The sequence below is a fragment of the Malaclemys terrapin genome, chromosome 5 (genome assembly GCF_027887155.1).
Source record: "Malaclemys terrapin pileata isolate rMalTer1 chromosome 5, rMalTer1.hap1, whole genome shotgun sequence".
Classification (NCBI taxonomy): Eukaryota; Metazoa; Chordata; order Testudines; family Emydidae; genus Malaclemys; species Malaclemys terrapin.
The window spans coordinates 30,973,713-31,001,269 of record NC_071509.1 but is presented as its reverse complement, the minus strand read 5'-3'; the positions used below and the strand labels follow the sequence as shown (position 1 = coordinate 31,001,269).

Genomic DNA, 27,557 nt, shown 5'->3' with positions numbered 1-27,557 from the left:
TGAAATGGACAGACTATAGTAAATGAGTTCCAGAACATGTTTGCTCCAGTGAATCTGGCAGAAGGGATCTTGTTGCTTGATTGCCTGCTCTCATAGTCATAAATTGAATGTTTATATTGCTTTTCATCTGGAAGGATCCCAAACATAATGGCTAGATCTTTAGCTTGTGTAAATTGGCATAGCTCCATTGATTTCAATGGAACTGTGTCAGTTTACACCAGATGATGATCTGGCCCAGTATAATGAAAATGAAATGTGTACATGGGTCACTTAACCCATCACCGAAATTCAGTAGCCTTTTAGTAGTGTCTAGAAGTACAGCACACCATTTCCTGCAGCAACCAAGTATTGATTCTGAGGTCTGCCATCTAAGTTCTGACCCAGCCCAACTCCAATTAGCTTGTGATATATGACAGGATCATGGCACCAGAGAGTGTATGACTGCTATCACTTTGGCTTAATGTCACTTTGTTCATGCACATAATTTTTGTGTAATACAATCTTCAATATACTGCCAAAGTCAACTAAAGTCAGAGGGTTAGATGTCTGTTTGATCTAGTAAAAGTGGATTGTTTGCCTGTCTTTTGTTTATCCCTTTTGGTTGGGCTGTCATTTGAATTTTATGTGTTTGTCCTTATTTCTTCAGACCATTTATCTGGGTATCATTTTCTATGCTGTTGTGGTACTATGTGCTGGCATGGATTGCATTTGCTCCTCTATAATGCCTGTCCTGCACAATCTCCATCATTTTTATCGTCTTGCATTTTGTTGTTTTTTTGCTTGAGCTTGGTTGTGGTTTGTTATGTTTTGACAGTACAGTGTCATAAAGCTGTGGATAACTGCTTTGGCTTGCCTTTGAAACTTCTGTGCAGTTGCTGGACCAAGTCAGCTAAAATAATTAATACAGACAATACTCACAGACCAAATTGTAACTGTGATTATACTAAGGCGACACATTTGTTAGTTATATTTGCACACTGTTAAAAGTACATATATTTGTGCCTTTTACTGATCCCAAAGCTGAAACTTGAGATATTAGGTCTTCGCTGGGGAGTGATGGTTTTGGTTTTCCAAATGTGGATGTTTATATATTAAAACTAAAGATTCTTTATCACAGATAGGTTTTCTGTTTATATAAAATTAATAATTGACAGTAATTTAAAAAAAAATGAAAGTGGGCAAATGATTAGTTCATAATTCTTCCTGGAACAGTTGCAGACTATAAACCTACATCCATCTTCAATTAGAAGTCTTGAATTCTGTATTTGGAATACAGAGTGGTCTATTGTGAGCTTCCAGAAACCTAGTTCAGCTGTTCAAACGCCAAGCCATGTGAGCTGTTATATCATCCTTTTATGATTGGTAAGCCTAATAAAAAACACTGCAACCTTATATTAGTCTATTGTAATACACTTTATATGGGGCACTTAAAACCAGTCGGAAACTTGAAGCTGGTGCAGAATGCAGCGGTTACTTATGAGTGGAGATGTTACTAGGAGCATACATTGCCAGTACTGGTTGCGTATGATCTCTAAATGGAGTTCAAGGTGTTGGTTATGACCTAAGCTTTGGTAAATGGCCTGAGACTGGCCTCTCTGAGAGATTGCTTCTCACTCCGGCCACACTGCCACAGCCACAGTCAGAACTACGGTGCAAGTTGGATCCCCCTCAGTATAAAAGAGAAGATCATTTGGTATGGCTTTTTCTGCCAGGGCTCTGGGACCCTTGTTCTGAAATACCCATATATGGTGACTTTCCAAGTATGTTGCAAAAGACACCTGTTTTGGAAGGGGCTAAGGGTATGTTTCCCAGAATGATAAAAGGGTGGAAAGGAAACTTTTTATTTTTGGTAGGTGGCAGGTTTGCGAAGTTCATTAATGAATAATTATTTTAATGCTACTGGGGTTTTGTTGTAGTACTCATTATGTCTCCAGGTCCCAAGAGCTTTGTATAGACTTCTTTTTATTATTTAAATCCAAATGAATAAAATATTGGATTTTTTCTGAGAGACGGTGGAATTAAGATTGGGCTGCCAGGTTTTCTTCAGAGAACGTGTTTATGAGAACGAGTGTTTAGAGCCAGCCATAAAGAGTTAAAGAGAGATCTCATTTTCATGAAGAGTAAACCATCATTTGTTCCTTATTTAAGAGTTTTGCAAAGAAAGGACCTCAAAGCTGGTGAAGATGTTACAAACTTTTGATGGGAAAGGAATATATTACCTGCTGAATCAAAACAGCTTGGGCAAAACTTTTGGAGAAACCAGTGTAAACTGTAGCTTAGCAAACTCTCAAACCTGGCAGTATACTTAATTACTGTAGAAAAAAGACACTTGCAAGCAACCTGACCATATTTGAAAATAGGCAGAAAAGATTAAATTAATCATTATGCTGTATGGTATTCACAGAATCATAGAAATGTAGGGCTGGCAGGGACCTTGAGAGGTCATCAGTCCAGCCCCCTGCACTGAGGCAGGACCCAAGCACACCTAGATCATCCCTGACAGATGTTTGTCTAACCTATTTTTTAAAACCTCCACAGACGGGGGTTCCACAACCTTTCTTGGAAGCCTATTCCAATACTTTGCTGTCCTAATATCTGACCTAAATCTTCTTTGCTGAAGATTAATCTGATTACTTCTTGTCCTATATGATGGGAGATATAACCCCACACTGGAACTGAAGGGGTCAAGGAGCAACTCTGGGCAGAGCATGCTCCAGCTGGAGGTGGAGCTTAAAAGGGAGCCAGACACCTCAGAAGGAGCCTAACCGGGCAAGGAGAGAGACTACCCTGAGAAGGATGCTACAGAAACCTTTCCCTTGGCGAATGAGCCTGCCTCCTGATCCCAGGAGTTATACTCCTTTTCTTTGCTACTGTGTCAAAGTTTGTAAGACTGTTGGGGTATTAAATGGTAGAAAGTGGCCCAGGGAGGCAGCCTTAAGGCCAGACATGATTGCTTCTCACAGGACTCTAGGCCAGAGCCCAGTGGAGTGGGAAGTCCGGGCTCACCTACCAACCACCTTGTAACAGGGTGCAAGAGTCTCTTCCAGGCTCCCTCTTGGGGAAATCTGGAGAGGGAAAAGACTTTGCAAACTCCATGGCTCTCATTGAACATTGTCAGGGGTCGCAAAACAGATTGAAGGTCTTCCCCTTGCCACCTTTGGGAGAGCATGGGACCCGATGTTTTCTTTGGGACTCTTTTACACCAGAGAAGGCTGCTTCACACCAGAGAGGTGACCTGACTGAAGGGTTGGGTCGACACCCAGCAAAAAGCAGACCACCATCGATCTGACAGTGGCCAGTGAGAGACATTCGAGGCGGGGCTAGGAGAGACCTAGTACCCTAACCACTAGGCAACACCTCCAGTGAGCACTGTTCATCACATTCCACCTTCAGTGGATATAGAGAACAATTGATTAACGTATTTGAAGACTATCAGGTTCCTCAGTCATCTTTTCTCAAGACTAAACATGCCCAGTTTTTTAATCTTTCCTCATAGGTTAGGAGCTCTAAACCTCTTATCATATTTTTAGCTCTCCTCTGGACTCTTGCCAGTTTATCCACATCTTTCCTAAAGAGTAATGCCCAGAACTGGACACACTACTCCAGCTGAGGCCCGATCAATGCCAGGAAGAGTGGGACAATTACCTCCCATATCTTACATAGGACACAACCCAGAATATCAGCCTTTTTCACAACTGTTGAACAGTTTGTGATCAGCTATAACCCCTGATCTTTTTCAACATTCCCACCTAGTAGTTATTCCCCATTTTGTATTTGTGCATTTGATTTTTCATTCTTAAGTGTAGTACTTGGAACTTGTCTTTATTGAATTTCATCTTACTGATTTCAGTCCAATTCTCTAATTTCTCAAAGTTATCTTGAATTTGAATCCTGTCCTCCAAAGTACTAGCCATTCCTCCCAGCTTAGTGTCATCTGCAGATTTTATAAGTATACTCTCTACTCAGTGGAGATGTGATATATGTGAAACTATATATGTGATATATCTTGCTTTTAGTAAGGCTTTCAACAGAGTCTACATGACATTTTCATAAGCAAACTAGGGAAATGTGGTCTAGACGAAATTACTATAAAGTGGGTTCATAACAAGCTGAGAGACCATGTCCAAGTCATTAATGAAAATATTGAATAGTACTGGACCAAGGACAGACCCCTGCAGACCCCACTGGATATGTTCCCCCTGTTTGACAGTAAACCACTGATAACTACTATTTGTGTATGGTCTCTCAGCTGAGTATGCACCTACTTTATAGCAATTTCGTCTAGACCACATTTCCCTAGTTTGCTTATGAAAATGTCATGTGGGACTCTGTTGAAAGCCTTACTAAAAGCAAGATATATCACATATACAGTTTCCCCGCATCCACTTCGCCAGTAACCCTATCAAAGATTTCAAGGAATCAGAAAGGAAGACACAGCGCAGTCACATAACAAAACTTAATACAAGAGCAAAGTGGATGGAGTCTCTAATCCTCAGACTTCCTTCATTTCCATAGATGAAAATCTGTAAGGATCATTAATTCTCTAGGAAGAGAAATAGTTGTGTTTTGCTTAATAAATCAAGCACCCTTAATAAATTGTTACGGTGCTCTTGAGTTTTCATCCAAACCATATTGAGCCTGAAGTACTAAACTGAATCCAAGAATGTGTTGTTTCCAAACAACGAGTTATTTGCATTTCAACTGAAATGATGTGATGTAGATGAGCAAGGATAGGTGGAATCAACATTAAACAGAAGTAGGAAACTTATATACCTGGTAATAATAGGGTTGCTAGTGTGACCGTAAACTACCTGGTCTCCCAAATGGAAATGCTAAAGTTTGGGAAACAAAGCATTTTACTGTGTAAGAATCTATTCTAATCTACAGGATATATACATTTTTAAATGAATATTTTCCTTTAGTAGCATTTCTGTAATGTTGGTACATTATATAGATTTTTCAAAGACATGTAAATATAGTCTATGTAATAGAATTATAGATTTAATCTTGCATTTAAATTTATCCAGTTAATGAAAAAATCTGATAAACACACAACGTAAAATAATTATAAAACTAATAATATATTTTAAATAAATGATGCATTTAAAAAATGCCTAAATGACCAGGGCCAAATTTTATCCATTAGAGGAAACAAGTGTGGACACTAAAGACTTTGAAAGGTCTGTGTGCAAAACTCTGCCTGTAGGTGCAGCATGTGGGTTGATTAATGGTATATATTTGATAGCAGAATTTGGATTTATAAGGTCAATGGAACGTCTGTGAGATTCTGTCTTTTGACTGCCCTGCATGCCTGCCTGATCTGATGGTAGCTTCTTCTACGGATAAGCAAAATCATATTTTTTTGTTTTAAAACCCGAAACAGACTGTGTGTGTGTGTGTGTGTGTGTGTGTGTGTGTGTGTCTAAGTGACATGAATTTGGGATGGGCACACTACTCTTAAGTTCATAGTTCACCCCAGATGAGTGCCAATAAAATTTATGTATCACACTGGCTTATCATGTCATGTATTATATATGTTAGTTTATTTATTCCAGTTACAAAAACAGAACATAAAAGAACACCCATCCCAGGCTCTGGGCAACATTGACCTCATTTAAACCTACAATATAAAAGTTATTATAAAGAAGACCCAAGCTAGCAGGATCCTACCCTTCTGCCCAATCACATAACAGTCTCCACTCAGCAGGGTTATTGAAGGTCCCACCCCATGCAGAGACTTCACCAAGGCCAGCCTCAGCCCTCCCTGAATACTCACCCCAAGAGATGGGCTCTGCACATGCCTGGACAATCAAGAGATTCTGGACCAAAGGGAATGAGAGCAGATTTCCAACAAGAGGGTCCTCACAGAATGCCTTCCCAGCAGTCCCATCTTTATGATATGGTGCCTGAGCCAAAGCCAGTTGAAATCAATGGAAGGACAGTAGACTCCTGTTGACTTAAATCAGGCACATACTGAGGGAGAATCAACCTAGGCACCTCCACTGATCACAACTGTGGCATTCAGGTTGGGGAGAGAAGTGGTATTTAAAATAGGAAGGTCCTAATCTGTCTAGGGTTTTATAGGTGAAACCAACACCTTACACTCCACCTGGAGGTCAATAGGCAACCAGTGCAGATAGTGGAGCACAGGTGTAAAGTGCTCACAAGATGCTCTTATTAAGTGAGCTGCTGCATTTTGCACTAACTTCAGCTTCCAAATAGATCTAATCTAAGACATAGCCCTACACAGCATGCAGTGCTGTCCAATCTAGAAGTGACAAAGGCATGAGTCTTTTTATTATTATTTAATATTTATATTGTGTTAGTGCCTATAGGTCTCAACCAGGTTGCCATTTGTGATTCTATATAAACATGTAGTAAATGACAGTCTCTGTCTCAGAGGGCTTATCGGCTAAAAGACAAGACACTACAGATGCATCAGAAAAACAAGCAGGTTTGGTGAGAGGAAAGACAATAGCCTCCACATATATAATACACATACCATGAATATTTTGCCAGCCTACCTTTGGGACATAAAGGGAAGATGTGTTCTTTTATCTCTAATATCACAAATAGACGCTTCCCATTAACTAGAAAACATGTTTATTTTTTCTTTTAATTGACTCTCTCTTGAAAAAAATCATGGAGTCACAAATGCAAACTAATTTTGAAAATTCCCAAAACAGTGTGAGGTTTGCAAACCCTGAACCCCACAAGCTTCACACATTACTAGGGGTTTTTATCCCATGGGAAGAATAGACAGACTGTTATACATTACATGAACCATGCTTCTCATATGGCTGACCTGTTCATACAGCCACCCTCTTGTTGGTACTATTGGATTTTTTTTCTGTACATCTTTCAAATAAAATAATTAAAAAATACAATTCTTACAGTCAGCTTCAAATCCTGAACTTCAGACACTTTGGTTGTATTTAGATTTAACCTTTAGCTTTGTCGCTGTGCCTTCTTTTATACTTCCCAACAAGTTCGGCTCCCTCTGTATCCCAGGGTGCCAACCACCCCACCCTCTGTTTAGTCAAATCCCTTCTTAAAACTCACTTCTTTGCAAAGCTCACAAACACTAAATGCTTACCAATAAAAAAGCTGTCACTGACCTGCTGCATATAAACAAAACAAAATCGTATCTGGGTTGTCTAATGCAGGGTTGTTAAATCTTATTCTTATCTATCTGTATAGCTTGGGGCAGAGGCTCCACTGCCATCATCTTTTGTTGTCATTTACATGTGTGCGTATGTGGTGTAAAATACCACCAAATCAGAATTCCTCACTCATTCACCTCAGTGGTCACTATTTACACCCTTTTGAACTCACTTGAAAGGGTGTAAACGACGACACAAAGTGCAAAGCCAGTAAGAATCGGGCTCTTTTTTATTCCTTTGTATCTTGTATAATGCTAACCACATTGTTGGCCATCAACAAAGAATTGGATTCCCATATACTTCCTTTCAACTACGAAGAGATATTTTTAAAACAGAGATTTTCATCTAGCCAGCCAACAACATGGCAGATAGTTTGTTGCAATAGTGATGAACGACGAAGAATGTAATGGAAAGTCTAATTTTTGTGGTTATACAGCATGCAGAACTCTCACTCAAGTAAATAGGAGTATTGTACATGGAAAACTTGCAGAATCAACTGCCTCCAAAGAAAAACAGAAACAAACAAAAAAAAACCACACCCCCTTCATTTTATAAGGGATTCATAGGAATTTGATTTGTAATTTTTTATAAGGTAGTTTGGAAAGTAAGGGTATCTCCTGGATACTTCAATATGAAAGCACAGCATAAAAACCTAGATAGATAAATGGCAGTATTTTCGGGGAGAACAAGGGAAAAATTGCTGGGAATTTATGGGTATTCTGTTCTATTTAAGAGAGAAATAATAATATGAAAAGACATATGAACATAATTTTAACTAGTACCGGTATGACAGTACTGCACAAACAGCTCTGCTAAGTGACAATGGCACGCCAAAGCCAAAAAGCTAGTATGTGACATGCTTTTCACTTCACTGGGAAGCAGACTACATGCCATGAAATGCTTCAGCCCTTCTCAAACAGTGCATGTAAAATTTCCATTCTTTTGAGTTTTCCATGCATGTTGTTTTATAAAGGTTCTGTAATATGAAGATCACTAACAGTATGGTGTTTGTCACTCACTTTTCTGGAAGAGTATAAACATCAGTTAATTGATTTCTGGATCCCAGTACTCTGGGACTGTCATAAATCCACATGATTTTCTTGAGTTCTAGAATTTGCATTTAGATATTTGATTCACTGAAAAGTATACAAAATAGCACATAGCTAGATAGCTCCCTTTTGGTTACACATCTGCATAGGCTAAAAAAATTGTACATTATTCTAGCTAATGTTGGCATAAAATTACGCTAAAAATACCTGATTTCAGCTATACCTTTTTTGTAGCTATTGTCATATAAATAGCGTTTACTTGATTCTAAATCCAGCTGCTTTTTGTCAGTTCACACCTCTTTTGCTATCACCTTTAAGCCACAGTGACCTGCCCTTCATGGGAAATAACAGGATGGGAACAGTTACTCAGTTAAGTGTGGAGTCCGGTATCCATTCCTAAATGCATAACTTAAAACAAAATTCTGGAGATCAATGCATGCTTAAATGGTAGTGAAAGAGAGGGAAAAGTGTCATCTTCTTGGCTACAGAATGTGCAGTCACTGATGAAGGCAGTGGTGATTAACTCTAAGAAAGATCTTGATCTTCTTCAAGTGTATTCCACTGTGGGTAGGCATGCGTTCCATGTGCCCAGAGCTGGAGAATTTTGAAAGCGGTGTCCGTTGGTCTGCACATTTGCATTGGCTCACCTTATGCCTCCGTCCGAGGAGATAAAGGGTTGGCAGACTGCCTCTCCCCAGTTCCTTGTCACCGCCACATGGTCAGGATCAGAACCTCCTGTGTCTGAAGCTTCAGCTTTCTTCTTTATCTGTGGATATGTTTAAATAGCTGTAAATAATTTTTATATTCTGAGTATTAAAGTTTTTATTTAATAGTTTTAGTGTTTTATCATTAGTCTCCCTGACCTGGGGAGCTCCTGCCCCTTCCCCCTGCCAGTACTGGATTATACCCAGTTTGGGTACTGGATTATGCCCAGGACCCCAGGCTTCAAAATTTGTGCTTCCTGCCTGCAATCCTTCTCAGTCAGCAACGACCACCAATGCTGCTTGTACTGCCTCAGGGAAGCCCACGCTGCGGCAAAGTGCAGTATCTGCCATTCGTTCCCCAGCCGTACCCGGGAATGGTGTGAACTTCGCCTTAGGAAGAACCTAATGGAGAGGGCCATGAAGCTACAATGGGATTCAGGCAGTGGGACCCTTCCCCCTGCCCCCCGTACACCGCCAGACTCAGCAAGGAGATTGGGATTAGGACCCAGTAGGGCAGGCTGTGACTGGTTAGGCAAGGAAGATGGGATTGGTTGCTGTGTGGAAAGGAAAGCTGGGACTAGTTGGGCAAGGAGGCTGCATCTGAGATCTGTGGAGGGGAGACTGGGACTGGGAGATGATGGGGAATATGTGTATGTGGAGAGGACTGGGAGCCAGTTCGCTGGGTAGGGGAAAACACTGAGATCAGATGAAGAGCTGGGGAAGATGAGGAAACTGGGACTGCCTAAACAAGGAACTAATTGGGGTGTGGGGACATGAGAAGAGGTCAGGAGAGAAATCTGACAAACAGTTAGTGTACAGAGTGAGGGAGAACTTGGACTGGCTGGGCAAAGAGACTGGGACAAGGAGCTGTTGGGATGAGGAGTGAGGCTGAGATTGGAGGATGACCCCAGGTAGGGAGACTGGGAGCCAGTGGGGGACAGGGAGAGAGACAGATGGGATAAGGAGCCACAAAGGGGAACCTGGGACAGGCTGGGTAAGGAGACTGGGGGGAAGGAGTGGGGGAACTGATACTGGCTGAGCAAGTAAACTAGGACCTTTGGGTGAACCATCTGGCTGTCAGTATGATGCCACATAATGGAATTTCTGTTTTTTCAGTTTGCTTTATTAAAAACCTAGGAAATTATGCACAAAAACCTACATTAAAAGAACATTAATCAAGGTGCAAAATGAAGCACTTGAAACTTAGGAAATGTCAGAATTAAGGTTGCCTGTGCAACCTTTATTCATCCCCCTTGTCTTTAATTACATGATCACATACTATTTTTTCCACAGAACTCCTGCCTCACTCAGTGCACAGTATGGATGGTGCTCAATTAATTGTTTGTATTGACCATCTCGATGCACCCCAATTCTAGGTGCACCTTCCCAAGTGGTGAAAACCTATTTAGGATTTTTGTTCAATTTGGGCATTCATGTTGGTTAGTTTTGGTTTTATAGATGTGAAATGTGTGTGTGGGTGGGGTGTGTGTGTGCGTGCATGTGTGATGTGTTTAAATACAGACACCATACTGCAAAAGGGTTTTCATGCTCCTTCACAGCCTGGGGCACATCTTTATAGAGAGATAGTCATGGAGACACCTCCCTTCCCATTCATGATTGTGGAAACCCCCACTCTTCCATACACAGCTGCATAATATCTCTGTGGCAATCACAGCCATTGCTTATGTGTAAAAGTAATTACAGGATAGTATTCTATACATTTTTAGCTTTCTTTAATGTGTTGCAGCAGCTGGAAACAAGGAGGAAAGCAAGCACCATGTGACCAGACCATTTTGGGAACCACCTATCAAACTATTTTAAACTGCATTTAAAATATGTTCATGATATTCATGCATTGCACAAGTAACGTGAATATACATTTATTGCAATCAGTAGAAATCCTGGATTTTCATATCAGGCAGTAACTGCTCAGGATGATTAGCAGGAAACTTAATTTGTCCTAATTAGCCTTAGGGGAGCGAGAAATTAACTTGATGGATAAATTTCTCATTTTACAATATACCATACTGAGCAACATAGGAAATTGTTACTTAAAGCTTTAGAAAAGTCTTCTGCGGATTCACTGGACTTTAGTTTCTCTAATTAAATTAAAAGACGATAGTAAATTAATGCATACTTGATGCGTGGGTGAGTTTTTTATGGGGGCTTGTATGGTAGAATAATTGTGCAAATTATACATTGACTTGTCAGCTATATCCAGAGTCTTCAGTATAGATTTATAAATTACACGTAAAACTTCAATGTAATATAAGGCATTCATAGCCATGTTAAAGTTCCATATCTCAGCAAAATCTTTTAGCAAACCCTTGTATATTTTCTATATTTGTCTATCTATTGTACTGTTATATTATTATAATATAGAAAATAAAAAAGAGAGATTTATTAAACCTTGGGATTTTCTGGCACAATTCAATTGACTGAGACAGCTATAGATGATATTTTTGAAACTAATGTAGAAAGACCTAAACTACTTCCACAAAACTGCTCATCTATAAAGTGTCATACTTTTTAATTCCCAAGCCCATCTCTCAAATATATAAATAGGACAGATTCCTTAGTTCTTATGCAGGCAGAACTCCAAAGGAAGTAAATTTTTTAAAATTACCCTCAAAACATACAGAACAAGACAGAGAGACATGAACTCAGTGGTCTGAGCTAGGAATTAATGAGTTCTAATCTGGGCTCTGATACTGACTCCTCTATTGGCTTAGACTAAGTCACTTAACCTATCTGCCTTGGTTTTCCCTCTATATAATGGAGTCAGTCTTTACCTACTGCCACACGGGAGTATAGAAACAGGAATGTTGAGGATTAATTAATATTTGCAAAACATTTTTCAGGTGAAAAACATAATATATTGTAAGTTCCAAGTATTATTAAGTCATTCTAAAAATACAATATTGATCTGTTCATAAAGTACCTATTCCTAAAATGTTGTCTTGGTGTTTTAAGTTGTTGATGGCAGCCAAACAGTCTACAAAAATGGAGCAGGAAAACATCAATTGCACATAACACATTTCCCTTTGATGTCTATTACTGCTACTACTCTGTGCAACTGAAAAACATTCAGAACTCATTTTATTTATTTATTTATTTATTGTGAGCTAAGTCCTGCAGTCCTTCTTCAAAACTGCCATTGATTTCAGTGATGTGAATTCAATGGGAATTTTTTCCAAGGATTGCAGGGTTTGTCCCTTGAAGTCTCTGAGTTGGGGTTTTAAAAAACAAATGCAGGCTGCTCTAGTGGTCAAATCTTTCTTCGTATACAGCCCATATCCATGGTCAGGGTATATCTACACTGCAGTAAAAACCCTGCGTCACCGAGTCTCAGAGACCAGGTCAGCTGGGGTCTCAGAGCCTGGGTTCCAGCCAGAGCTGGAGCATCTGCACTGCAATTTTATAACCCTGCAGCCCAAGCCCCACGAGCCCAAGTCAGCTGACCTGAGCCAGCCGCAGCACAGGTGTGGAACACAGTGCAGGCTTACCCCATGTGCATCTTCAGCCATTTTAGATTACCGTATATAGGCAACTATTTCCATTTGAATTGAAAAAAGAGATCTCTGTGCTATTAGCCTGTGGATTTATATATTGCATTCCACTGTCAGGGCTTCTTTCAATCGCAGGGTTTTTGTTTTCCTCCTATAGTTCTCGCTCCATTCAACAGACTGTATTAGGTATACATATATATTGTATATACTGTATTAATATATATGTGTATGTACTCTATGCATAAAAAGTTATATGTTTCTGTGCATGCATGTATTTGCATAAGCACATGTATGCTCTGGTTTTATTTACACATTTATTTATAGAAATGGGATATAGCATCCAAGTTTCAGACAAGATTTACCTAGCATAGCTCCTGTGTAGTAATAACCTTTGAACATCTACAAGAATCTCCAAACCTTCAGGAAGAAAGAAGCTAGTTCACCAACTATAAAAAAACTATACAAACTGAGGTCCTTACCTACTGAAGAGAATAGGCTTTTTTCCATTGATTTCAATGGGAGCAGGTGGAGACTCTAGTTCTGTAGCTCTCTGAGAATATGTATTATATTCTTTAAATGAAAGTTTCACTTTAAAACATTGATGTTGTGTTTGTTATAACCTAGAGTATTTGTTGATTTTTGCTTTGTATTTTCTTCACAGCCATTGGAAGGACCCTAATTCCTCGTTATTTTAGCACTGTCTTTGAAGGAGGTGTAACAGACCTGTATTACATTCTCAAGCACTCAAAAGAGTCATACCACAACTCATCTATCACAGTGGACTGTGATCAATGCACCATGGTCACCCAGCATGGAAAACCCATGTTTACCAAGGTAACAGGAAAGGCTCCGTAAAATATATTGTGTTTTGTGTATGTGTGTGTGTTTTTCAGGGAGTATTGAAGGATAATTATTACTGTGTTTTTCTGAAAGGCTTTGTTGATTTCTAATACCTCAACCACTTTCATCCCTTTATATTTTGTATTATTATTATTTGTTACATGACTGGAAAGCTTTGTGGGCACCTTTTGCAGTCTTCATAGGAAGTTTTGCAAGAGAAGGCACATAAAACTAAGCCATCACAGCCACCAATCTTATAGGAACTAAGTTTCAGCTGCCTGTGTACTTTATCTCAGCTTAATTTTGAAACAACAGTGAATGATTACATTCTTGATACATTTTGGTTAACATGCTTTATTTAGATATTTTACCCATTGGAGACTGGGAAGTCTCAGTACAGCTGGTGCCTTAATACAATAGAGCCTGATCCAAAATGCATTGAAGTCAAAGGAATGATTCACAGTGATTTCAGCAGTCTTTGGCTAAGGCTCTAAGTAGGTGTCCACCACGTCTGATTGAAGATTGAATTTTATTCATGCTTTGGCCCCTTCCAGTCTTGCAGCTAAATCACATCATTAGATAGGATGCATTATACTTATATAAACAAGACCAAACAGGCAGAAAAGCAATTAGATATACCAAATTAAAATAAAATAACAATCGTATGGATTTAAATGACACTTGAAATGAAAAATTACAACAAACTGTGGTTAGTGAGAATGGAAATACATGCTTTGCTTATTTAGCTGAGGTCATCCTCCTTTATTCTCATTTTTATGCATCCTCAGATGGCTAAATCCCACTCTTTGAATGGAGAAAAGTACAAGAGGGAGGGGACTGATGAAATGTATCCGAGCTTTTAGGGAACAGTTAAACCTGTTCTATGTTCCTCACTGGCATGTGGGACTGATGAGGTTCTAGTGTAGGCAGAGAATATAGGCCGCTGGCATTTGTGATGACTGAGCATTTCTAGGGTATTCTTGGCATGATCTGATCATGTAGAACTTGTTCCACCAGATTGCATTGACTTTTTGCCTGCCATATTCACATACCTCTTTCACAGTATTTAAAGGACATTGAGATTGAGTTACTGGTAGGGTTGGCCAGAAAACAAGAATTTTGTTTTGAGAAAAAAATTGAGGTTTCAACATTTGGGTCTATTCCATGGAATGAAAACAAAACAAAACAAAAAACAACTCAAAGGCTTTACTGAAACATTCCAACCAACTCAAGTTACTGGGGCTCCTCTGAGTTTATGATGCATGCATTGCATCAAAAATTTGCCCCCCAAAGAGAAGGAAGCGTGCTAAGTAAACCAGCTGTTCCTAGATGACCCCTCCTCACCACCTGGCCAATGAAGAGCTTGCATATTGCAGCCATGGCTAGATGTTTGGCTATGTGCAGTGGAAGGGAAGCTATAGTGTAGCTACTTGTCCCTTCTGCATGGCACTCGAACAATATTTGTGTCATTTCCATGATTTTTCTCCCCTTTGTGATGCACTTGGCCAAAGGGCAGAACATGGGTCAGTTGGTTTAATGCAATATTACACAGAGAAGCAGTTTTTTGGAACCCTTTCTTTGGAATCTCTAGCATTCAATAATTTTGAAACAACAGTGAATGGTCTCAATCTTGCAAAGATTCACAAAATTGGAGTCTTAGTGACACCATACACACTCCAATAGATCATAGAATATCAGGGTTGGAACGGACCTCAAGAGGTCATCTAGTCCAACCCCCTGCTCAAAGCAGGACTAATCCTCAGACAGATTTTTGCCCCCGATCCCTAAATGGCCCCCTCAAGGATTGAACTCACAAACCTGGGTTTAAGCAGGCCAATGCTCAAACCACTGAGCTATCCCTCCATAGTGAAGGTTCTGTTGAGGAGTCTAATGTAAATCTCTATACTTCAATAGACAGTTCACTCAGGGATACAATTTAGCTTCAGGAAAAAAATTAAATTGTTTTTATATGTTTTTACAATTAAAACATTATTTTTCTTACTAAAACTCCTTTAGAATGTAGAATAAGGGAGAAAAGAGTAACACTGCTTGGCATGTTCAAAAGTGAGTTAGAACCAAACTTTGCCCTCTAAGGTGCATGCACAACTCCCAGTGACGTCCATAAGGACCCAGCACATGTAATGGCAGAACTGTGCCCTTGCAGCCTGGGTCAATTTTGAATTGACAAAATTCAAACCTCATGTAACATGTGTAACTACATTAAATTTAATTCACCCACTTAACACTATGTCAGAATTTGGTCAAGTAAGGTTTTTCCTTCCTTTAGTGACTCTGTTGTAAACATTTTTAGTATTCAAACACATCAAGCACACTGCTGTTGTTTAGCACCCACTTTGGTCTGATGAACAGTCTGTAAGCTAAAAATTCTCTAAATAGTTTTAATACAATAGTCTGGAACAGTCCTGATAGAGGTTTGATCATCTGTTGCATCAATGATCCACATGCTATGCATTTTTATATTTTCCTGCTTAGCTCAACTTATTAGATAGTAATGAGTAAATATGAGATTAGTAATTTTTTTTTCTTTTTTAAGCAAGGTACTTAAGCATATACCTGACTTTAAGTGCAAGTAGTCAAAATTGACTTCAATGGGGTTATTCACGTGCTTAAAGTTACCCAAGTACTTAAATATCTTACTGAACTAAGAAGTCAACGCTACATTTTTAATAAAATCCAAAAGAAATAAATTAATAGAAATATTTAATAAGGTTCAGGGTGTGAATTAAAACTAATAAAAGAAGGGAAATTCATGTTCAGGATTAAAGGTCCCAGTTAACAGTTTTGCCACTGACTTCTGTGATAGTATAATCAGGTTCTAAACATCCAAGCTACCATGTTAATTCACCATGGTGTTTGGATTTTAGATTTTTTCCCCCTTCACACAGTGGAAGCAATGCTCTCACAGAATTAACCCAAACTCTTCTAATTTACTTATACTCAAACTTTATATGGTAGTTGAGCTGTTTTTTAGTGCTAGTGATTTTTATATTTCCCAATAGCCTCACATAAATGAACTTTACAGAGATCAGTGCTACTAAAAATGGTCATAGCCTACATGCATGTATTGTTATAATAAAAATACATTTTTCTCTGCAGTTGACAATGACTCACTCATCCATACTTCACAAGTATAACACTAAAGCTCACTTTATCTTTTTTAAGTGTTACTGAGTAAATAATCTTACTAATTGTATGTATTCATAAAAGCTTTAGACTGCTTTTCAAGTAAAGGAACAGGTTTGAGAAATGATCTATTAATATGGGCTGAAAAGGGAAGAAAAGATTTTTTATTTTAGAAAAACTACATTTTATCCAATAGAAAGCAATTTTGAGGTCATTTTTCATGGGTGCAACCCGTTGAATAGCCTACAATTAATCAATGCAAGGAAGGGGTTAAAAAGCTATTGGTTAGTTTGAGAAATGTTCTTTTTTAGTTTTCTTTTTCCTGGCCTAGTCTAGAGCTGCCACGTGATATACTGAATGCCTGCCAGCCTCTTTCTTGTTGATCCTCCGGAGACCATCTGTGCTGGGGGCATTGATTAGAGTGTGTCTGCTGGGATTACATCTTTTCTGTTACCATGCCAACTAATCAGCTGATTTTGGTTACCACAGAAACAAAATGTCAGAGCTCACAGTAAGGTAACATGAATTCAGCACAACAGAAAATGTTTTCTTAATTGGAGACCCTTTTGATTTTGGATTCTGTGGGAAAGGCACCTTTTCTTAAAAAAAAAAAAAAAAAAAAAAAAAAGAGGCCAACTTCAAATAAGAACTACATTAATTTTATTGATTAGAAGCAATACCTGAAATTCTCTTGGACAGGGGAAAATTAAATTCCTTTATAAGATGTGTAAAATTTTGCCAATGATATGAGGTATGTGTTCCAGCTTTTCTGTGACCATTTGTTAACATGTGTTCATAAAATAAAGTCTATTGAGAGCTGTATTTCTTAACATTTCATAGAAGACATATTTGGGAGCGTATGAGATATTATTATAAGAAATTATTATAAACCTGATGTAGTTTAATATTAACTGGGCAATAACCAGGATCCTTCACTTCAGTACAGTAATATTGATAGGCTCAGCTACTTCACATTGGAGTATTAGAGTCGTGTGTGTGAAATTTTTAATCTTAGTATGAAAATAATGAGAACATCAAAGAGTCAAGTGAGGGAATGAATCCTGCATATAGGCCATCAGCTATAGAAAAACTGAATGCATGACGGAGGTACAGTGAATAAGAGAACCCAAAACTTATTAACAAATCTCTCTTTTCTAGGCCTACAATATTTTGCCTGCACAATATGCCTAGTAGCCTAGTCTAAGTGGTTTTGAACACTATGCTAAAGCAGGTCAAACTGTGAGGAGACACTAGCATCAAATAAGTAATTAATCAGAAAAAATACACACTGCAAAACCACAAACTAAATAAATCTGGGTTTGGTGGTCACACCAACGTGCAAACAGACTAACTAGTAAACTAGCATTACAATTTGTTTTATTTCATTCTGCTATTATTTGATTAAAGTTGCAATAAGTGTCTCTTTTTTAATGGAAGATTGTTATCTAATTGTCTGTGCACAGTCCTGTAAGAACATTTCACTAATTACTTCTCTCTCCTTTCATTATTTCTTTCACTGCAGGTTCCCTCAGTCATACTAACTCCTAACAGGAGCTTTGAGACTAAATTCATAACCAGGTTTTTAAAAAGAGTTTCCAGTGCTGCTAATGTGTACAATGTTTCAGGGATCCACTAGCCAGGGCATCATGCAAGGAGTGCATTTGGCACCCTCAAGAAGACTGAATCCATGACAGCTTCATGATACTCAGATACTTCACTGCTCACAGATAAAGCTGTGGGCAGCTCTATGAAAGCCAGCCACTTCCTCTCCCTTCCCCTGCAGTGCCCAACTGCATTTACCCATCCTTCTACCTGCCCACCCACCCCCTTGCTTTTCTAATACAGCATCCTTCACAGTACAATATGAATTATTTGACTGTGGGGGGTAACTCACATGTACAGAGCTACAAGATCAGGCATTGGCATACTGGTCTAAGTGTCTCTTTTTTGCCCCCATGACACTCAGCTTCAATATCACATGAGAGTCAGCCCCATGGAGCTACCAGTGCAGACCCAGGGACACCTGCATGTAGCTTTCTGGTTAGTGGCAAATGTGTGGGATAGGCAGCTGATAAAAAAGAAAGAAAACAAGAGAAGAAAACCAGATTAAAAATAAAAAGGGGGTGTATATGTGGGGAGGAAGCACTTGGAAAAAGACAATAAGAAAAAAAGAACAGAAAAATGAGTATTGACAGCAACCATGCTGGGGCATTATGCACTGCTAGTGGATGCAAATGGAGCATTTATACATTAATCCATTAGTAGGGAGGATCAAACTTTAAAAGGTTGGGAATGACTGGTTCAGCAGCTTGACATCAAGTATGCACAACAGTCACCTATGCTGAAAGGTTTAGTATCATTAATTAGCAGTGGTGATTAAAAAGGGAAACAAAAATGGTGCAATAAATAAGATTTAGTATACACAGTGCTATAAAATCTAGAGTATAATAAGTTATTGTCTCCACCATGAAGTTACTTTCCCTAATTCTTTTTCTAGAGAAGGGGAAACAATTAACCCAATGACAATGAACACTAAAATACAGATGATATTTTGGTATTTAGTTTAAATGAGTCAGAATACTGTAATTCTGCACAGATTTCCTGGAAGATTTTATTTCATGTGTTTTATTAATCCTAGGTATGCACAGAAGGGCGTCTTATCTTGGAGTTTACCTTTGATGATCTTATGAGAATAAAAACATGGCACTTTACCATTAGACAGTACAGAGAATTAGTCCCACGCAGCATTCTAGCCATGCATGTAAGTAATCCTTTTTTCATTTGACCTAATGCAAAGAGATGAGATTATATTTTTAAAGAACTCCAGCAAATTTCACAGCCCAGGCAATTAACTATAAATATTTTGTTCTGACTGCAACCGCATTAATTTATAAGCCCTTCTTTCATCACTCTCCCCTGGTTCTCAGTGTTTCGTGTAAGGCTATATTGTAACTATATTTTCACAGTTATTTTTCACTTAGCTCTAATACATTTTTTCTTGAATCCCATTTTATCGTTGTGGGTTGCATGACAAAGATTTGGGGTCAAAATCCGCTTTCATTTATATTGATGCAACTCCACTGAAGTCAGTGGGCTTTCACCACTGTAGCTGAGAGAAGAATTTGGCCCTTAAATGTGAACGCTGATTTTTATACTCACAGGAGATAGCAAATACATACATACACAAACCAAAACTTTGGAACCTGATTCCAGATCTTATTTTCACATTGAAAGCCCCTTCTCAGTAATGACATGAACCAGAATTCCAGAGTACTTTTACATTGTTACTCCTGGGGGCATACTGCACCAAAAAAATAAAAATTCTGCACCAAAAAATTAAAAATTTTGTGCACAATATTTTAAAGTTCTGCAAAATTTTGAAAATCTTATTTGTCAAAATAACACTACATAATCACACCAGTTTCAATTATTTTGGTAATTTGTTTCAAAATACCTGTCAGCAAGTATGTCTGTAACAATACAGACACACACAAAAATCCCCCCAGGAGAAGAGAGTTAAAGAAACCCCAATGACAACCCAGTTCCTGTTTTCCTCCCTCCCCACAGGATGGAGTCAGACTCCCACAACCCTCTCCCCCCATAGCCCACCTGAAAATCTAACCCACAGTCCCTACCAGAAGATCTTCTAGTCTGTGGCCTGATCCTACAAGCCCTCTGACATAGAACCTTCATGAAAGTAAATGATAGTTTGCACAACTGGTTTAATCACTTAAAGCAAGAGTTGTGTATTTAGAAAAATGTGATACAAAAAGATTACAGACTTGGGGATGGTCACTATCTCATACTATATCTTTTGTACAGTGTCTACCACACTAGGGTCCCCATCTCATTTAGGGACTCCAAGTGCTAATATAATATATATAATAGTAATTTTATATAAATGCATTTAGCTTTTAAGGTGAGCTGGACTAGTTGAGGGAATTATAGAAAGACCATCTGAAATGGACTTTGTCTAACAACAAATTAGTATTGCTTAATATTACAAATCCAGTAAAAGACCTCTGGAGTGGTTTTATTTATTTAAATTTTAATTCTAGCCTCGAAATGTAATTTTTCCACAAGAGTGATTTCCCCCCTCAAAAAACAAACCAAAAGCAAAGTGCCAATTTCCTTGTTTCCTTCCTACTTAGGCACAAGACCCTCAGGTGCTGGAGCAGCTGTCCAAAAACATCACCCGAATGGGTCTGACTAACTTCACCCTCAACTACCTCAGGGTAAGTGCTACTGCACTCGGCAGTTATTGTGAGTAATTTTAAAAGGTTACAAGCATTGTTGAGCCAACATAACAAAAACAGGGTATGAGCCAGTCAAGTAAGGTTGGAACCAGCCCTTAATGAGGGTGGGGGAGTAATATTGTGATTGGAATTAGGGTAACAAAGCAGCACATAGCAATGTTGGGGCTCAAACCTGCCCCATTGAAGTGAATAGAAAATTTGCTATTGACTTGAATGGAAGCTGGATCTGTCCTTGTGTTTTTCCTGGGCTTTCTTTTCAACTTTTCATAATTTAACAGGATTTATTGTTTGTAAACTAGAAGTTTTCCATCCTGTTTTGCTAAGATTTCTTATTTGTTTTCTCTTGTCTCTAAATCACTGTTTCTGAGAAAACTGCAGCTAGTTCTTACCACCATCCAGTGGTCTCAGCCTCCTTTCCACTTCCATAATAAGAAGCAGTATTAGCAGAAGGCACAGGTCCCGCTCTGAAAGCAGTCATACCCTCCATGCTCCCACCCTGCTTTGCCTCTGGGAGCCTGAGTTCTTTCCTCAGCTTTGCACTACATTGTCTGTATTTTTTTTTATGATTAAATAATGCATTTGTTCCCATTGCTTTCTGAACCTTGAAGTGCATTCAAAGTTTGTAAGTTTATTTTTATTTTCTCAAAGTATTCTCCTGTGTGGGTTCACAGTGCACACACTGAAATAAGAGTCCGGAAAGTTAATATTTTTATGGTTAAAATGCAAATCATTTCTAGTTTTAAAATGAGGCAAGGTACCTAACAATGCACCAAGCCAAGGTGGACACCAGTAACGGTTTATTTTTCCTTTTAATTAAGTGAATAGTTATTCAAAATGTTTGGGCTTTTAGAAAAACAAGAGTATTCTGAAAGATGAAAATGTTATCAGCCCAATGCAGAGCTGCACAGAATAGCAGTTAAATCAGCTGCAATTCAGTGGGGGTCATGATTCTACAAAATGTTCCAGGCAGACAGAGACCTGCACCAAGCAGAACCCCACTGAAATTAGTGGGGCTCTATGTGAGCACAGGGATAACTTGCAGGACTAAGGTGAGATTTCACCCAGATGTCTCTATGGCTATGCCCTTGTTCCCCCAGTTGACTAGTTGGTCATTGCTAATTACTTATTTAGCATCAGATTAAAAACAGTAGCTCAAATGCTACTCTCAGTTATACAGGGCAGGTTTACCCCCAATGGAACCGAGAGAAGAATTTGGCACAGAACCTGAGGTGAAATAAAACAGCATATTAGAATTGTTGCCAGTAGAAATATTACAATCAGATGTATGTGTTGTGGTGTTCCGTGTGCAATCTTTGATGGTTCGGGGAGTGCCATTTTGAATTCGCAACACTCTGTCACTCTAGCAACTGCCAACACCTTGCAATTCCTTTGCTACATGTTCTCTAACTGTTGAATGTGAGACAGACTAATGAGATAGGCAGAAACTCTGAGATATAGATTAGTGCACATTTGGCATGAACTATCCATGCTGGTATCATACTGTCGGGGGCGGGGGGGGGGGGAAGAAAAATGGTATCAAGATAAGCACTGAGAAGATACACAGTAAAGTGGAAAGGGATTAAATGATGAAGTCTTACCTTTTTTTTTTTTTTCTTTTTCTTCCAGAGTAGTCTAGTTTTGTTAGTTTAAAAGACAACATTAGGTCCCTGGGTACAAAGCTTTTGCTGACTCTTGGCCATGGTGATTCCAAAAGGAAATCTTTTTCAAGGCACTCTCTGCTTCTTTCTGCTTTGTAGTGATGAATTGATCATTCTGCTCTTTTCAGATGTGCAGCTCATTATTGGCGCTCACATGAGATGATACACTTCCTGTTTGATTTACTTGTTTTCCCATCGTTTTCTTCTTTTAATTTTGAAATAAAAATTCCTTCTTAACCCAGAGCTGTAAAATCGTTCATTGAAAAAAAAAATCTCTTTAATGCAGCTATGTTTTAAATTTTTTTAAAGTCAGCATTTTACCTGATTTTTATTTAAACCTTTCTGGTGTTTAATAATTAGTATTGTTATGCGTTTTTAAATAAGGTTTTAAACATGAGCCTATAAATGATTTCCATTTTTCTTTTGCTGCATGCTGCAAAGGCTTGTGATAATCATAAGAAAAAACTTCATTGATGGGCAGAATTAATCATTTTTATTCTCCAAAGCACACACAGCAGCGAGCTATGCTGCAGTCTTTTTAAAAGCAGAATTTAAACCTTGATTTAAGATACTGCTGATATAAAGGTGTAGCATGTATATTGTACTCTGTAAACACTATAGTATGGCATATCCATATTATTTGGGATAATTACCATTTCTACTATTCAAACCTTCTACCTGTATACTCTGTTCTTTCTTCATTCACTTTGAGTTGGTGGAAATAAAGCTGCTGTGCTTAGAGGAACATTAATTTTGTTAAAGGCTGGAGGGAGGTAGAAATCTTAAAAATATTTTCTTGGAAACGTGAAACAAAATTTATTGCCCTACCAGTTTTGCCATGTTGGATTTGGCAAATGTGCTTTCTCCCCACTCCTTCCTGGTTCTGTAAAGAACATAGGTTTTCTTTTGCTTTGGTTATTACCTTGTTTTGTACTAGCATAATTGATTAGCTCATCAGTGGGGTCAGCATGCTTTGCTGTAGCTCTTGCATAGGATTCGTTAGTTACTGGTGGTCCTCTGAGAAACAGTGAACGATATCTCATAGGTTTTAAATTAATATCAACCATTGTTTTTATTTTGTTTCTTAGCAAGTGATGGATATTGTAAAAAATCAGCTATTAAGGCTAAGAACTATATCCTGCCCTCAAACAACACTCTAAGTAATGAGTAGGAGCCCTATACAGAGAGAGAGGATGAACATGACAATCCGTAGAACAGTACCTATCAGATTGTAAGAATTTTAGATAGGTAAATTGTTACCTGTGTGCTTTGTTAGATACTTAGCTACTCCCCTTAGGTGTGAATTTAGATACACCTACTTTACAATGGACTTGAACTAAGTCTGAACAATAGGGATATACTTGGAGTACCATTCCTTTATATTTTAGAGCTCAAATTCCTCTCTGTCCCTGTGCCATAGAATTTCATATTCCAAAAAAACAAAGCTACATTTCTCACATACAGGAAGTTTAAAAAAAGGTCACTCCAGCATTGTAAAGCAGTTGCAGCTAGATGGAACCTTTAGGCACAGCCCTATGCTGTCCAGCAGGAGCCCAGAATTCCTCCTCCGCTTCTCCCTTGCTCTGGGGAAGGAAGGGAATGGAGTAGTTTGTTACAGCCCTTTACCAGGTGTAGATGGAGGGTCACCCCATCCCCATTACCCAGCCCGCTTACTTATACTCATGACTGTCTCTACCTCCTGTATGGGTGTTAGACCCTCACCGCTTATCGACTGTTTCCTGATCCCGCCCACCGGTTACCCACCCCTCATTGGGGACATTGCAGTGTGTATATACTATGTGTGCTGCCCAGCCCTAAAACACCAACATATCCCTATACTCTGTATGTTACCCCCAATGACCAATAACTAACGCTTCAAATTTTCTGTATCGTTTATTTTTTCTAAATATTCTCTAATAAAATTTAATTCCATCTTCTCCTCAAGCCAATTCAGCTGTACTCACTTGTGTGTTAGGGTGAGCTCTGCCCATTCCCCAGCCGCCACCCACCCCCTGCACAGGAAGAACCAGCTCTGTAGAGTCAGCTCTCTCCACCCAATGTCTGGGTAATGATCCAGGTAGGCCAGAGAGGGAACGGAGAGGTCTTTTTCCCTCTTATGTCCCTGCATGAGTGTGTTAAGCCCAGCCATGATCTGAGCCTTAATTACAAAGTAGCCAATTCTCTATTATGCACCCCAGTAACAAAATGTCACCATTGCAAATGTCAGTTTGGGGGTCAATAACCTCTGGAGCCCACTTTTTCCTTAATTAGTTTCTCACTAGACATTTTCAGTCTTCTAGTCTTAGAAGGCTAACATAATTCATAGATTCATAGATTATAGGACTGGAAGGGACCTCGAGAGGTCATCGAGTCCAGTCCCCTGCCCGCATGGCAGGACCAAATACTGCCTAGACCATCCCTAATAGACATTTATCTAACCTACTCTTAAATATCTCCAGAGACGGAGATTCCACAACCTCCCTAGGCAATTTGTTCCAGTGTTTAACCACCCTGACAGTTAGGAACTTTTTCCTAATGTCCAACCTAGACCTCCCTTGCTGCAGTTTAAACCCATTGTTTCTGGTTCTATCCTTAGAGGCTAAGGTGAACAAGTTCTCTCCCTCCTCCTTATGACACCCTTTTAGATACCTGAAAACTGCTATCATGTCCCCTCTCAGTCTTCTCTTTTCCAAACTAAACAAACCCAGTTCTTTCAGCCTTCCTTCATAGGTCATGTTCTCAAGACCTTTAATCATTCTTGTCGCTCTTCTTTGGACCCTTTCCAATTTCTCCACATCTTTTTTAAAATGCGGCGCCCAGAACTGGACACAATACTCCAGCTGAGGCCTAACCAGAGCAGAGTAGAGCGGAAGAATGACTTCTCGTGTCTTGCTCACAACACACCTGTTAATGCACCCCAGAATCATGTTTGCTTTTTTTGCAACAGCATCACACTGTTGACTCATATTTAGCTTGTGGTCCACTATAACCCCTAGATCCCTTTCTGCCGTACTCCTTCCTAGACAGTCTTTTCCCATTCTGTATGTGTGAAATTGATTTTTCCTTCCTAAGTGGAGCACTTTGCATTTGTCTTTGTTAAACTTCATCCTGTTTAACTCAGACCATTTCTCCAATTTGTCCAGATCATTTTGAATTATGACCCTGTCCTCCAAAGTAGTTGCAATCCCTCCCAGTTTGGTATCATCCGCAAACTTAATAAGCGTACTTTCTATGCCAATATCTAAGTCGTTGATGAAGATATTGAACAGAGCCGGTCCCAAAACAGACTCCTGCGGTACCCCACTCGTTACGCCTTTCCAGCAGGATTGGGAACCATTAATAACAACTCTCTGAGTACGGTTATCCAGCCAGTTATGCACCCACCTTATAGTAGCCCCATCTAATTTGTATTTGCCTAGTTTATCGATAAGAATATCATGCGAGACCGTATCAAATGCCTTACTAAAGTCTAGGTATACCACATCCACAGCTTCACCCTTATCCACAAGGCTCGTTATCCTATCAAAGAAAGCTATCAGATTGGTTTGACATGATTTGTTCTTCACAAATCCATGCTGGCTATTCCCTATCACCTTACCACCTTCCAAGTGTTTGCAGATGATTTCCTTAATTACTTGCTCCATTATCTTCCCTGGCACAGAAGTTAAACTAACTGGTCTGTAGTTACCTGGGTTGTTTTTATTTCCCTTTTTATAGATGGGCACTATATTTGCCCTTTTCCAGTCTTCTGGAATCTCTCCCGTCTCCCATGACTTTCCAAAGATAATAGCTAGAGGCTCAGATACCTCCTCTATTAGCTCCTTGAGTATTCTAGGATGCATTTCATCAGGCCCGGGTGACTTGCAGGCATCTAACTTTTCTAAGTGATGTTTAACTTGTTCTTTTTTTATTTTATCCGCTAAACCTACCCCCTTCCCATTAGCATTCACTATGTTAGGCATTCCTTCAGACTTCTCGGTGAAGACCGAAACAAAGAAGTCATTAAGCATCTCTGCCATTTCCAAGTTTCCTGTCACTGTTTCTCCCTCTTCACTAAGCAGTGGGCCTACCCTGTCTTTGGTCTTCCTCTTGCTTCTAATGTATTGATAAAAAGTCTTCTTGTTTCCTTTTATTCCCGTAGCTAGTTTGAGCTCATTTTGTGCCTTTGCCTTTCTAATCTTGCCCCTGCATTCCTGTGTTGTTTGCCTATATTCATCCTTTGTAATCTGTCCTAGTTTCCATTTTTTATATGACTCCTTTTTATTTTTTAGATCGTGCAAGATCTCGTGGTTAAGCCAAGGTGGTCTTTTGCCACATTTTCTATCTTTCCTAACCAGCGGAATAGCTTGCTTTTGGGCCCTTAATAGTGTCCCTTTGAAAAACTGCCAACTCTCCTCAGTTGTTTTTCCCCTCAATCTTGATTCCCATGGGACCTTACCTATCAGCTCTCTGAGCTTCCCAAAATCTGCCTTCCTGAAATCCATTGTCTCTATTTTGCTGTTCTCCCTTCTACCCTTCCTTAGAATTGCAAACTCTATGATTTCATGATCACTTTCACCCAGGCTGCCTTCTACTTTCACATTCTCAACGAGTTCCTCCCTATTTGTTAAAATCAAGTCTAGAACAGCTTCCCCCCTAGTAGCTTTTTCAACCTTCTGAAATAAAAAGTTGTCTCCAATGCAGTCCAAGAATTTGTTGGATAGTCTGTTCCCCGCTGTGTTATTTTCCCAACATATATCCGGATAGTTGAAGTCCCCCATCACCACCAAATCTTGGGCTTTGGATGATTTTGTTAGTTGCTTGAAAAAAGCCTCATCCACCTCTTCCACCTGGTTTGGTGGCCTGTAGTAGACGCCTAGCATGACATCTCCCTTGTTTTTTGCCCCTTTAAGCCTAACCCAGAGACTCCCAACACTTCCGTCTCCTATGTCCATCTCTACCTCAGTCCAAGTGTGTACATTTTTAATATATAAGGCAACACCTCCTCCCTTTTTCCCCTGTCTATCCTTCCTGAGCAAGCTGTACCCATCCACACCAACATTCCAATCATGTGTATTATCCCACCAAGTTTCAGTGATGCCAACAATGTCATAGTTGTATTTATTTATTAGCACTTCCAGTTCTTCCTGCTTATTCCCCATACTTCTCGCATTTGTATATAGGCATCTAAGATACTGGTTTGATCTTTCCTCCCAGTTTTGTCCTGACTCTCCTTTCTCTCTGCCAATATAGCC

General features: G+C 39.2%; 1 protein-coding gene across 8 annotated transcripts in view; it reads left to right on the top strand.

Moving 5' to 3' along the window:
• LDB2 (LIM domain binding 2) overlaps window positions 1-27,557 on the top strand; it is a 275,644-nt gene that overhangs the window by 196,578 nt on the left and 51,509 nt on the right. For all 8 annotated transcript variants that reach the window (XM_054030341.1, XM_054030340.1, XM_054030339.1 and 5 more), the window contains exons 3-5: window positions 13,087-13,259; window positions 19,048-19,170; window positions 20,561-20,644. In XM_054030341.1, the coding sequence (XP_053886316.1) occupies window positions 13,087-13,259; window positions 19,048-19,170; window positions 20,561-20,644 (380 nt within the window). The remainder of the gene's footprint in view (window positions 1-13,086; window positions 13,260-19,047; window positions 19,171-20,560; window positions 20,645-27,557) is intronic.